General features: G+C 22.6%; 2 protein-coding genes across 3 annotated transcripts in view; one reads left to right on the plus strand and one right to left on the minus strand.

The window, feature by feature from the left end:
* LOC105363935 (uncharacterized) overlaps positions 1–14,801 on the minus strand; it is a 21,368-nt gene extending 6,567 nt beyond the window's left edge. The window contains exons 1-2 of the mRNA XM_011501751.1: positions 14,401–14,801; positions 823–972 (exon numbers count right to left, since the gene is read on the minus strand). Coding sequence (XP_011500053.1) covers positions 823–972; positions 14,401–14,548 — 298 coding nt within the window. The 5' untranslated portion in view covers positions 14,549–14,801. The remainder of the gene's footprint in view (positions 1–822; positions 973–14,400) is intronic.
* LOC105367381 (uncharacterized) lies at positions 8,424–10,853 on the plus strand. 2 transcript variants are annotated; one of them, XM_011506112.1, is made up of 5 exons: positions 8,424–8,481; positions 8,693–8,851; positions 9,492–9,800; positions 10,540–10,686; positions 10,775–10,853. In XM_011506112.1, exons 1-5 carry the CDS (start codon positions 8,424–8,426, stop codon positions 10,843–10,845), a joined length of 744 nt encoding a protein of 247 aa, XP_011504414.1. In that variant the 3' UTR covers positions 10,846–10,853. The 2 variants fall into 2 exon arrangements, with proteins under 2 accessions (XP_011504414.1, XP_011504489.1); XM_011506187.1 differs by having other exon boundaries at positions 9,507–9,800.
* Positions 14,802–15,160: the final 359 nt, after the last annotated feature.

The following is a 15,160-nucleotide window of genomic DNA, read 5'->3' on the forward strand; positions in this document are numbered from 1 at the left end:
CATTACGTAGTCCCTTCTTAAATGGTTCACTGATCCCGCTCCACTTGGGATCCCTTCTTCCTTTATTAATTAACCAGGCAATTATTAATTAAAAGGCCGCACAATAGATTATGCATGCCTTCATTTCCACTTCCTTCCAGGCTCAGTTCCGAATTTGCTAATCGGGAAAGTGTCGGAAGGTGGCGAACCTTTTCCATTGGTTACCTCTCCTTGGTTGCCTCATCCCTCTCTGGGACTTGGCTAGAAGAAGGGTCCGCTTGGGCGTGGTCAATTTTCCAATGCAATCGACCAGATGTGGCATAGCCAAGAACAATGCAAGCATTGTCTTAAGGGCCGAGTGCGCACGTATGGTCATTGCATGTTGTCGCACGTACGGGTTTTGGGTTGCAGTGAATCAAGTAAATGTTTTGTACTCAATGCTTTACGCATATCTGATATTCGTTCTGAATCTACTTTGGGGTTCTCCCGGCAATAAACCCATTAAGTTCTACTGCACTGGGAGTATGAGCACGTTTCGCTAGAGTTTTCCAGATGTTTTATGACACTAGTGCAAAATAATTATGAGCAGGAAAGTTTTGAAGTCTTAAATACAATTTTCATGATATTACTTGCCAGATGTTTTATTGCCTTACTAAAAGGAGTCTCTCATTCTCAAACAGCTTCTAATACATAATATATATGTAATAAAAATAAAAAACTAAACTACGTAAACATGGGTAAATATATAGTTCTATGGAACGAATGAATTTCAGATAATGAGAATAAAATAGAAAATAATAATACTCTCACAATAAAATATAGAATATATCTAAAAACACTCACAAATGCAGCAGACTCCGAAACCGAGAGCACAAGGTCCATGAAAGGTACCACGTTGTAAACGACACTCATACGTATTCATACAAATTCCACGGCGACGATTATCCATGGAAATGCATTCTTCTTCTACAGGCTCAGGAAAAAAATTAAGAACTGCAAGAACGATGATAGCATAATTTGGTTGTTATATATCGTTATTTTAACATATTAAGCTTTCTAAAAATTGTTACAGAAAAATATAAAATATAAATCTATTTAAATAAATTGTGAATAGTATTATAATGTTTAATAGATTTCATACATAAATAGTTCTGTATATTATATAAAAACGCTCACTACTTATTTTGAATGATTTCAAATATATTTACATATTAATCTACGTGACATAAAAAATGTATTTATTAGATTTTATATTTTTTCTATTATAATATACAATTTTGGTAATATATTATTGATATTTAACATGGTTAATTTATTAAAGATGATTTAAAGTAATGAATATCTTTTGAATTTATATCGAAATCAAAAAGCATAAGTATTTTCAAAATTAAAATAATTATATAAAGCAGCATTAATATTATTGTTTTAAATAATGACATTTATAAAATTTGTAATTTTGTTAAAAATTATTTTAAATTAAATTTTTTATTTATTAAATTGATTAAAATACTAAATGTTTTACTGATAATTATCTTTTCAAGGTTACTTATTATAAATAAATATACTTGTTTTAATAATATTTAATTAAAAAAAATTTTCATATACTTTGTATTTCATTTGCATATCTTTCATACATAATTCATTCAATACTTGTGTGATAAATAATAATAAATAATATAAAATAAAAGTAAAATTTATTCTTATATAAAATTAAATATAAAATTATAATCTATAATTATAATTTAAAATTATTACTATAAAAATCTCAATCAAAATAGATTATATAATTTTTAAAATTACAAATATTAACAAAAAAATAAAAACATATGTTAAGCAATAAATATTATTAAATTTAATTTCTATCAAAAAATCAAAATCTATTGTGAACAAGAGATGAAAGAACGAAATAATTTATAATGAAGAAAAGTAAATCTAAATAATATTATTAGAAATTAAAATATGTGCAGAAGAAAATTAGAATGAATATAAATATATGTCAAAACTACACATATACTGAAAACATCGCGAATAAAATTATATTTATAATTCATTTATAAACAACGATAAACAGTTTTCATTGTTGCTCTTTTTATTTAATAAAAATTGTTCATATACCAAATACCTAAATGTTTTTATGCAGGAATCTTTATTTATCATGAAAAGTGACTTTAATATATAAATAAATACATATAATAATCTACAGTATTTATATATTAATAAATCTATGATTTTTTTCTGCATATGTGAATTGTAATACTTATAAATCCTTCAAAAAGTGACAATTTAATCAAGTTTTAATTTTACTAGCTATTCATAAAGTTGAATACATTTTGTAAATATTTATGCATATAAAGTTTTCTACTCTAACGCCAAATAAATCAATATTAAAAATTTTTATACAAAATTTTTAAATTGAAAATTGAACTCATTTTATATCTGATTTTCTCATTCATAACCTACATATATATTTAAATTCCATAAAAAAATTATATAAAGGATAAAAAATAAAAATACAACCAATATTAATTAATATGATTTTTAAAAATTAAAAATAAATTGAGTGATAAAAATAAATAAATACAAAATGTATTTAAAGACTACAAATATAATATTTATATTTATATAAATATTGTTTCCACGAGAAAATTTTCGAAAAATAATTAATCTCATTGATTTTAAAATAATTATTAAAATATTAAAATGAAAATAATTGAAATAACTATTATTATTAAAATAAATTATAATATTGTATTCAAATTTATATTCTACTCAATAATTTATTAATATATAGTTGTTCGATTTTAAAGGTTTAGCTTATGGATCGAACTACCAATTCAATAGTTCAGTGGATTAGTCTTTCGACAGGGTAACTTCAAAGGAAATAATAATTGACAAGGCTGAAAAATATTATGCATTTAGTAAAAACAATGTTTATTATTTGTAAATGATTATAATAATATTGCACTGTTGTGTAGAGAGAGAGATAATTCTATTGAAGTAATGAGGGTGTGTTCTTGTATTCTTGATTATTGTAGCTTCCATGGATATGACTGAGTATCTTGAAGTTGAGGTAATGCTGATGTAGTCAATCAATCATGCTTGTGAGGTAGCATGAGAAGATGGTGTTTGAATCATGTATGCTTGATGTATGAATAACTATACTTGATATGGTGTAAGATGTTTAATGGAATGCATTAAGTAATCAATTGTGTCTAATTATTTATGAGGACAGTAAAAGAATCTAGTCACAGGTAAGAGTGATTAATGGTAACTCTTGAAGGATTTAATAATCTGTATTTATAATCTATTACTCGATATGTTGTTGTCCTTCTTTGACAATGTGCTTAGGGCAAACGACACTTGTGTCAGCTGTTGAGGGCCTGTACGATGTCGAAGTGTTGTTCGAGAGAGCGTAAGTGCGCCCTATTTCTGCCAGAGAGCCTGAATGGTTCCGAAGTGTTCTTCGAAAGAGCGTAAATTTGCCCGACTTACTTTTGTGCGAGGTGTGACTAACTAATTTATTAATATAAAAAGATGTACCTTGTGAGCTGCAGGCAAGATGTATTAGTTGCTGTGTAATTGATATCCCTCTTGATTACTATTCCATTGGCTTCACTGTAATCACTATCTAATCTGCCGATTTCTTATTCTTATGCACGCGTGTATTCTTAACTATGCTGCCGAATATATTGCCACGCGTTGTCTTCACAGTATACTAAAACACTGAGCGGCAGATACACTTGATTGAGCGCGAAGTGATATTACAATGAGCCTTTTGAATACGCGCACGAACCGCAGGCTTGATCGTTCCGTGGCGGCTCTGCTGAAAATACCGACCGTTCCATCGCGGTCCTGCTGAGGGCAGATCGAGACCCGTGTGCCATGGCTTCTACTGGTAGATGATTAGATCGGTTCACTATGGTCGGTCACTGTGGTCGGGTCACGGCAAGAAGTTAGCCGCAAGTGCAGTTGGTAGAGGGTGGTTAGGCAGGAGAGCCGGTCAGCAAGCAAGAAGCTTTCAGCAAGAGAGATTTTCAGCGAGAGGGCGAGGCACGCCGCGTGCGTCCTTTATATAGCCACGCTGCGGCTCACTTAGCTGGCAACAAAGCATCGTCGTTGTTGCACTAATTCTTACACGAGGTGTGGAAAGAAAAATCTAGAACCTTCGAGAATTTTCGACGAGAGAAAAGTAGGCACAATACCCTTGTGTGATCTTATAGTATATTAGATTTCATGTCGTAAAACTTGCTCGAACTTACCGAGTTTTGTTTATAAACATTCGCCCGATTGCGCGTGCCGGTCCGAGGGCGTGTGCCGTGCGCCGCACAGCGCGTATGACCTACTTTTTCTTAAATTCATGGAACTGCATCAATCTCGTACAATAGTATATTGATTATTATGCATTTGATAAACACTCCTACTACATACAGACAAATCTTTCATAAAGTGTATAACATTACAATCCACATTACACAATAGGATCTTATTTTAATCAAATATGAAATTCTATAATAATTTTATTTGTTTTTTAAATATCAAAGTAACAAAATTCGGAATAGTATAGAATTTATACTTACATTTTTAAAAAATTACAAAATTATTATAATTTTTTGTTTTTGCAAAATAAAAATAATTTGTAATTAAATTTTACAACGGAATATATACAATAATTAGTAGAATGAAATATATGTATATATAATTTAATTAGAATAAAAGTTCCTCATTAAATCATATATTCTTCTATTATTAAAATTAGCTTAAAAATTTAAATTATTAATAAATATATTTTCTATTAATAGACCTAAGCCATTTGAATTCATTATTAAACTTTCATAAAATTATTTTTTACCGATTTCAGTTTAAAAATAGGATTACCTATTAATAAAATATATTAATTAACAATATATTAATTATTAAAATATATTATAAAAACTACGTTTTGTTGTTATGTAAGAAAAATATTGATTTTTATCAAATATTAAATAGTTTTTTTTAAATCTATTAGTGAAAAAAAACTATGCACAAATCAAATAAAATTATACAATATGAAATTCAAGAAATAAGAAGTTAAAATACATAAAAATTTCATATTTTGTAATATTTTAGATAAAGTAACTGAGATTTAAAAAATGAAGTTTAAGTTACTTTTGTTGTGAAATTAAAAAATAAGTTTTCAATATTGTAAATACATTATATATTATTGAATTGAAATCTTAGAAATTAGCAAATTAATACTAAGTTTTAAAATAATCTAATACAAGAAATATTTATGTGAGAAATATATTTTATATAAAATCATGTATTAAAAATATTAACTATATATTTTTATTTTTTCATATTATTTTTTCATTTCTTATTCATTAAGTAAACGTTTAAAAACAAATTCTTTTTTTAAAGAAATTAACTCTGAAAGCAAAATACATAATATCATACATAATACCATGTATTTCAAATGATCAATTGAGATTATTTAAAAAATTTAATGGGTTGATATTTCATCTGAAACATTTCTGTTTAATCAATAAGTACAGCGTCTTCAGTTCCACATAAAAAATTTTCGTATCAGATTATATCGATTTCGTTAAAAATTTGATTGTACAAATTTTTTTGAAAACTTGGTATTCGTTATATCATTGTATACATTTTTATAAAGGAATATCATAAGTTCTACATCGTCGAAGTTAAATGTGAATGTTTTAATAAAACATTAATAGACTATTTAATAAGAAAACCCCTTTGTTATTTTTGTATTATAATATAGAATGCCTCTGTATCAGCAAATATTTAATTTGAAATGATTTTTAATTTGTAAAACTATTTTCAAAGTATATATAAATATTTCAAAATATTTAATTTATTTAAAAACTTATTGGCTTATAAATATATACAAATTCTAAAATTTTATTTAGTAATCATAATATATAATTAAAAATTTGAAATATTGTAAATATTATTTTTAAAATACAACAATAACAAGTATTATACTAATTTCATTCAATAAGATTTACAGAACTTATATTACATATTTACATAGCAACATCAAAGAATTTATGACAAATTCATATCAATGACTAAATATTATTGATCTATCAATATTATTCTATTTAAAATCATTTCTTATTATAAAGTACACACAATAATTTTTTTTTCTTTATTCAATTTTTTTACTACTTTATTACTTTCAATTTTCATTACTTAAATATTCAAATTATTTATTACTTACTCTACTACAAAATTTTAATTGCAAGTCATTCAGTTTAATTAATATATATAATTAGAAATTAAAATGAAATATAAAAAAATTATATCTACATCTAATATGATATCATATCTACACATAATATGATTAATTCTACATAAGATTTTATGAATCATTAAATTCAATAAATGTGCCATATTTGTTAGTTATTATTTATTGACTATTAATATTTTACTTATATTATATTAATTATATCCATTTTTGTAATATATTATTAACTGAAATTTTTCAATACTTCACTTTAAAAAAAAAAAAAATTTATTTATAATTTTTAAATTATCGTTGTTAATTACATCGCTCTTGTACCACCCATTAATCGGCTATACATTAATTATTAAAATAAAACTACTATTGCATAACTATTTCAATAGTTATAAATTGATATAACGACAGAATTATTATCTGAATTAATTGTTTGTATTGCATCTAATGCTAATATATATTTCTATTTCCGAATATTGAATTTAATTTTAGCATAAACAAATTTTATGCGTATTAGAAATAAAAAAAATTTTTGAATAAATAAATTTTATGATAAAAATTTTAAATAGTATAAAATTTATTTTAAATTGTTACTCATTATACAATAACCTATTATAGAACATATTTCATAATAAATCTGATAAACATGTATGAATAAATTAAGTATTTTTATAATAATCAAACTTTTAATAAACAAAACTTTATATTCAGACTCATTATAATATCGATAATTATTTTAATTTACGATTAATAATATTAACATAAAAAGAGTAATAAAATAGAGAGAAAGTATGAGAAAAAATAGCGGACAAAATAGAAGACATTTGGGAGAATATTACCGTAAGAAATAGTTAACAATAATTAGTCCATTAAATTATGAAAATATTATAAAAAATTAACAAAGAATTCTTTAGAATACTTTGATATCCCATATTACATAGTATATTTAATTAATATTGAGATTTCTTTATGTTTTCATGCATCCATATAAGAAGTAATGACACTATTAGCTTCTTCATTCAATATCGACCTAAATTTGTATATTGATATACAAAAAAAATTTTATGTTATATTTTCTAAAATAAGTATTTTTGTTATAATTATCATCTAGTTATCCAATTGTTAGATATATCAAATATATTAAATTTTATATAATTATTTTAAAGTCATAAATTTAATTCTTATATTACTATAATTTTTAATTTCAGTGATCTATATTTATATTTACTTTAATATACTCGATAAAAAATCTAACGTATATTATATTTTATAAGATCAATATTAATGAATTATTATACAATTATTATATATTATATAATTCATAAAAATAAAATTAAACAGGAAACTTAAATTTTCATGAAAAATTCATTTAATTTGCTAACTTGAGAATAAAATTTTCATTTTGTCACATACATATTTTGTAATATATTATACGGATATAAAATTTACATATTATTTATATTATATCAAAGCTTATAATTTATTTAATATAAATAATTCAATATAAAAAATTAATATTATGCAATATTTTAAAATCATATTATTTGTCTTCGCGCATAAATTGGTTTTTAGATTATTAAAATCAATTCTAAATTTATCGAGCAAAAGACTCGGATATGAAGATAGATTGCCATATATAAACTTTATATTATTTTAATTGTACATACATTTTCTATATACATATATGAATATTTAATAGAATTTTCATAATATTTTGAAATTAATTATTTTCAAATAATTAAAATTAATTATGCTACAATATTATTGAAAATATATTCCATGTATATAATGTATATAATAATTATTTAGGTTTAAAACTAACACTTTTATTAGAAATTTTAGTAGCTATTCTACATTAAATATTTAAATCTAATTGATATACTTATCTGGAAATTTTATAGTTTTATTTAAAATTTTGACTTATAAAATATTAATTTATAAAATAAATAATCAAATACAAAGTCTTGAATTTGCTATATAATTTGTAGTTACATTTGAATCCAACATCGTTATTTATATAGGTATTAATAAAGTTAATTTCATGCGAAAATTTCCTTCATGTTTATAAATATCCTTTCAATATCATGTTCTTCGAATCTTCACAATTCAGTTAATTTCTAACAACCGATCGTGTTGTCATTGTCGTCTGATCGAAAATTTACATTAAATAGTAGTAGTTAAATTAATAGCTTATATATTAAAAATGAAGTATATCGTTTTAATTAGTTTTATTTTTATTTTTTCATTAAAAGCAGAATATAGTACGTATTGATTAATTGAGATTTTTATTTAATTTTAATCGATGTTTCATTTGTAGTTCAAATATTTTTAATTTTGAAGTTTCATATTTTAATAGTACTGGAAATATTTACTTCCTTGTTATAAATAGTGTGAAAAAAGAATGTACAATGCTTATTTTCTGAATCATAAAATCATTGATTTTTAATATTACTCAAATTCTTATATTTATAGATGCGCAAATTCCCTGCAAGACTGATGATACTTGTAAAAACATTATTAAAGCAGAAATGCTGAAATGTATTAATTCAATGTGTATGTGTGGAAATATTACTACTAAATCGTATCAATCATGTTCACATAAAGATATCATTGTAAATACAAAACAAAAAGGTAATATTTCACAATTGTATTATATAATATAACATAAATTATAAAAGTTTAGGAAATAAATAGTACAAGTTATTGTATTGTAATTATTAGATACTTATAAAAAAAACTAAGTAGTCGAATTGTCAAAATAACTATTATTTTACTGTTCAGTAAATTAATTAAAATCATATTTACATATAAAGTGAAATAAAATGATATAATTTTTCACTCTTTTTGTGAACAATAATTTATAAAAAAATGTTCTCATTTTTACAAATGTTAAGAAATTTAACTTTTCAATGTGTGACAATCATATTCGAAAATACAATATAGGATGAATATAATTTTAAAATCTAGAAATTTCGTTGATAAAAGCTTGTAGAGAAGAAGTTTTTGAATACAAAAATATTTTTAAGTTATAGGATATTTAGAATCATTTTTTTTAATTTCCTTGTTTTATATAGATTAATATTTCTTACAAATACGTTAATTATACGTAATAACATTCTTTTAAAAATGTACTACATGATCGTATATTTTATAAATTTATATTTTAAATCTATACAAAATTGTTTATAAAGCGAATAAAAGGATAAAAGTTCATTCAATAAAAGAATAATAAAATACGTGAATATTATATTTTTAAAAGTATCTCGTATAGACAATTTTATCGCAGGTGTTGGAAAGGTTTGTTTCCAAGATGAAGACTGCGAGGATATTGAAGGTGCGACATGCCAGGAGGCTCGCATGAATCATACATCAAAAAGAATTTGCGACTGCCCACCACACATGATAATTAATGTTGATAAGCGGAAATGCCTAACTATTGCAAATCTACCAAGGGATAGTTGTACCGAATCTATTCAATGTATTGCAGGACTTAATAACTCCGAGTGCACAAATGGCAAATGCCACTGTCGTATGAATTTTCATTTTGATTTGACAAATAAACGTTGCATTCCTAATAAAGGTGAGATTATCAACTCATCGCCTTTAATCAATCATATTTTTTAAAAAAAATATTATGTAATATCATCTTGTGAAACAGAGATATAATTCAGCTCGCGAAAAGAAAATAATTAGATAATTATTGATGTTAGTTTGTTATATTGTGTGTATTAATATACAAATTCAATAATATTTACGTATATGTTAAATAATATTAATTTAATTAATTTTACGATTCTTTATATAAAAATTGAATTTTTAATGATACACATTTTATTCTTTATATTTGTCGTATTAAAAATGTTAACATTTTGATTATTTGATTTTGAACACTGCATAAATATAGATTACTTTTGTAAAAATATATTTTTATTGATTTTATATATTTTTTGATAAATAATTCTTTATAGAATTTAATAATACTTATAAACTAATAAAATAATAGTATAAATATAGTTTATAAAATATGAGCATGCATTTTTTATATAATTTTAATAAAAATAAACTATTTTAAAAATCAAGTAAATTAGGATATAAAATTTAAAAAATCTTAAACATTAAATAATAAATTCAGCAATCTTGTAAAAACTTATAAATTCATAAATTCAATTTAAGCCAATTAACAATTGTTATATATATTGGTTGATAACACGATACTCAAGTCTTTGCTTAAACATATAAGAATGTTTATTTAAATTGTTCGATATTAAACATTTTTAGTATTAATACATTTCAATCATTAGTATTATTTTTACTTATAGTATATGGAGATCCTTGTACGAAAGAAGAAGATAGTTGTTATCAATTGGATATTCCAGACAGAACAAATAGCTTAATATGTTCGGATGAAAATGTATGTAAATGTCTGAAAAAGTACATTTATTTTGCTGGCCTCTGTCTGTATTCAAGTAAATTATTATTTTAAATATTTGTCTAATAATATCTGTTTTCTTAATATTAATATTTATGAATAAATAAATTAACTTTTCATTGCAGATGCATCTCGAATAGTTTTTCAAACATCTTTTGTAATGATAATGATTTTATTTATCATTAGGATGTTTTAAAATTAAGAAATCTACAAATAATTGATTTTAATTTAATGTTAACTATTACTATTCTGTTTTTGCATAATAAAATATCCTTAATTAAAATATTTTTTAAATATAATGTAATTATTAATTTCAATTATTTATTATGGATATCAGGCAGTATCGATATAGTTTATTTTAAATAAGTACTTTAAGATAAAAATTAAATGAGCGTTTTGTTGTACTTTTTCATTTCATTATTGTAATATTAACTATATATAAATATATATATGTTCTATTTATAAATTATTCATTCCTAGGAGAAAAATATATTTTTATATTAATTAACATTAATATTAATTTATTAAAATTTATTTTCCATGATATTTAATAATATAATCAAAATTATATTATAAAATAATTTATTTTAATCCAGTTATCAATAATCAATTGTAATTAAACATTCTTTTTACGGCACTAAATTATTTTATTTAAAATTACAATAATTATAATCTAAAAATATTTATATATTTTTGATATTTTTTCAATATTAAATAAATTTTTCAATATTATTGTAAAAATGGGTAAATTCCTATAATTTATTATATTTCAATAATTTATAATATTTTCAATAAAACAAAGTATATATAAAATCAAATTACAAAATTTCAAAAAAGAAGGTTTAATATTAAGAAAATAAAAATATATCTGAAATTACAAGACATTTTAAAAAATAATAATTTTTCATGTTTCATTAAATAGTTTCAAAAATACAATATTTTTAAAGTATAGAATAATTTAATATATAATATATAATATTGAATACATATGTAAAATTAGATAAATAAAAATTTGCTTAATAATTATTTTAACAATAATTATTACTAATTTTAAATTAGTATTAAAATAACTACACAATTTCTACGAATTATAAAATGCTCATATAAATTTAATTAAAATAAAAATACTTACAAATACTTTAAAAAATCCAGTATTACCATAGAAATATGGTGTTATAAAAATATAAATTATAATTATATATATAAGTTCAAAGTAAGATTTATATAAATAAAAGTGCAACGTTTCTGAATAACAACCTTTTTTCTACTTTATCTATGCATAAAAATGTTTAAGAGACTATTACCAATTTTCAAAAAATATATTGATTCATTAAAAATGTGTTTATTCATAAAAAATGTATCGATTCATAAAAATGTGTTGATTCCTAAAAATTATATGGATTCATAAAAAATGTACTGATTCATAAAAATTATATGGATTCATAAAAAATGTATAGATTCATATAAATGTATTGATTCATAAAAAATGTATTGATTCATAAAAAATGTACTGATTCATAAAAAATGTATAGATTCATAAAAATGTATTGATTCATAAAAAATGTATTGATTCATACAAAATGTATTGATTCATAAAAAATGTACTGATTCAAAAAAATGTATTGATTCATAAAAAATGTACTGATTCAAAAAAATGTATTGATTCATAAAAAATATATTGATTCATAGAAAATGTACTGATTCATAAAAAATTGTGTTGATTCATAAAAAATGTATTGATTCATAAAAAATGTATTGATTCATAAAAAATGTATGGATTCATAAAAAATGTACTGATTCATAAAAAATGTATAGATTCATAAAAATGTATTGATTCATAAAAAATGTATTGATTCATACAAAATGTATTGATTCATAAAAAATGTACTGATTCATAAAAATTATATGGATTCATAAAAAATGTACTGATTCATAAAAAATGTATAGATTCATATAAATGTATTGATTCATAAAAAATGTACTGATTCAAAAAAATGTATTGATTCATAAAAAATGTACTGATTCAAAAAAAATGTATTGATTCATAAAAAAATGTATTGATTCATAAAAAATGTATTGATTTATAACAAATGTATGGATAATTATAATTAAAACAATGAGTGAGAGTCTTTAATCAAATTAAAAATTAAAAAAATCTAAATACCGCATTCAATTAAAAATTCAAAGTACACATCATAATCAAACCTTTTAAATACTTATTATCAGAGAAAAAAATCAAAATAACATCAATGTCTTCAATAGGTTATGAATATAATCGTAACATTAAATATTAATGTAATATTTAATTCATTTTTCAAGGATTTCAGAACAAGCATTTATTATATTTATGTTTCAAGCATTTATTATTTTTATGATAGATTCAAAATACCGATTTCCTACTGCTATATTGGTCACTATGTGTTTAGAAAAAGATCGATAAAAAAACTCGAATCTAAATAGAAATATCAAAAATTGATTTTATATTTTAAAAAATAATTATTTTCTTAAATACAAAAAATGAGAATGAAAATGGGAGGAGAGCTATTGTATATTTATTTTTATTTTTTTTTTATTTTCTTGAGATTTACAACTACAAATTTGTTATTGATGACTGTAATTATATCGATTTATAGAAGATGTAAGAAAAATTAAGTAATAAGTTATTATTATACCTTTACAAGATTTTATTTAAATTACTTTTTAACTTTTAATTCAATTGTTCAATAAGTAGATTCAAATTCACAAAAGTAGATGAATATTAATAAACAATAATTACAAAATTGTTTTCAATTTACAATGCTTAGAATTTCAATTTAATATTTATTAATTATAAATTGTGATTTTCATTATTTCTATAACCCTTTCATACAAATTAAATCATAATATTATCATACATATCCCAAAATTGTTAATTTAAATCATTAAATCGCTCAAGCTATTTTAATATTTAAAATAGTTTAATAAAATTTTTACTGTGAATTCTATTTTTAATTATAAGTAAGTCTAATTTACAAGAAGTAAAGGCACATTTAATTAAATTACAAACATTCAATTAATTTTATTACTATTTGAGGTTTTTTTCATAAATTTGATTGATTAAATTAGTAATATAATTTTATTTAGATTATAAAAATAATGTATATTAAATTCCGATATTATTTAATCCAATTAAATGTTTACAAATTAAAATACAAACTAAATACTTGATGTGTAATATATAATTAACATAATTTATAATATATATATATTTTTTTTTTGAGTTACATTAAAACTAATTTACTAATTACAAAATAGTAATATTAAAAATATAGATAAATAAGAAAATTATTTTTAACGTTATTATATGATTTAACAAACATAAAATAAAAACATAAAAAATTGCTATTATCATTTAAAAATATTTATCTAAAATTATGAATTATAATTTAAATAATATACTGTAATGATGATACATGAAGATTAATTCACTTAAATAGTGCTAACGAAAAATTAATTCAATAAATAATAAAGTTTTCAATACTTCAGTAATAATAAAAAATTAATACGATTTCCATACAACTTCTGTATTAATGAACGGGGCTACATGCATACTGAACCGTACGAGTAAAGGAGTAGATAAAGTGAGTAAAAAAGATTGAGGAAAAGAGAATTGCGCTTCAAAATAAGCAACAATCGATTATTCTCAATATAATAAATACGAAAAAATTCAAAGGAGTCCTAAGAAACTGAGCTACAGCAATTATAAACTTACCCCTAGGAAGAAATTTGCCGGTACGGAAAACATTACGCACTGACTGTTGGGATTGAGATTTGCTGGACCAGAGCGAGTAAGGCCATTGGCTGCTCGGGACCACGAAGCAAGTCAGGAACAGCAGAAGCAACTGCAATTCTTGCAGCATCTCACTTACGTTTGAAGTACACAAAATTTACACTTGCTCGAGAAAACGTCAACCCAAGTGAAAAAGGCGGAAGACAACGTGATACTAGAGATCCTGGCGCGTGGCACAGTCTCAATTTCTTGCTTCAACCCATAGTGCCTTCCCCCTCCCAATCTGTCATAGTCACCTTATCCTCAACGTGCGAGAGAGAAGAGGGCACGAACCGTTGGATGCCCGTTCGTCGCTTTGGCCGACACGTACGAGTAGCAGCACACTTTTCTATAGCGTACACGTTCAGACGTTTAGAATTGCACGATTCGCAATGCATATATGTACGTATTTGACATTCACAGTTACTGATCTCAATTATTATATGTCATCATATAAGTACTTAAATTTGATGTCTTTATGCAAACTATTTTAAAAATTATTCCTCAATCTTTTTTCATTACTCTCTCGAATATCTTTTATATTTAAGATAGTCCAAAGTTAACATTTTAATCAAGTGAGATTATAAATTATAATATGTCAAAATACTATTATTTATATCTTTGATCCAAAAAATCCTTATAATTTAATAAAACTTAAGTTATAAATAAACTTAAATATTTAATTATTCTTATTTATTTTTAT

The sequence above is a fragment of the Ceratosolen solmsi genome, unplaced genomic scaffold (genome assembly GCF_000503995.2).
Source record: "Ceratosolen solmsi marchali unplaced genomic scaffold, CerSol_1.0 scaffold10, whole genome shotgun sequence".
In the NCBI taxonomy this organism is placed as follows: domain Eukaryota; kingdom Metazoa; phylum Arthropoda; class Insecta; order Hymenoptera; family Agaonidae; genus Ceratosolen; species Ceratosolen solmsi.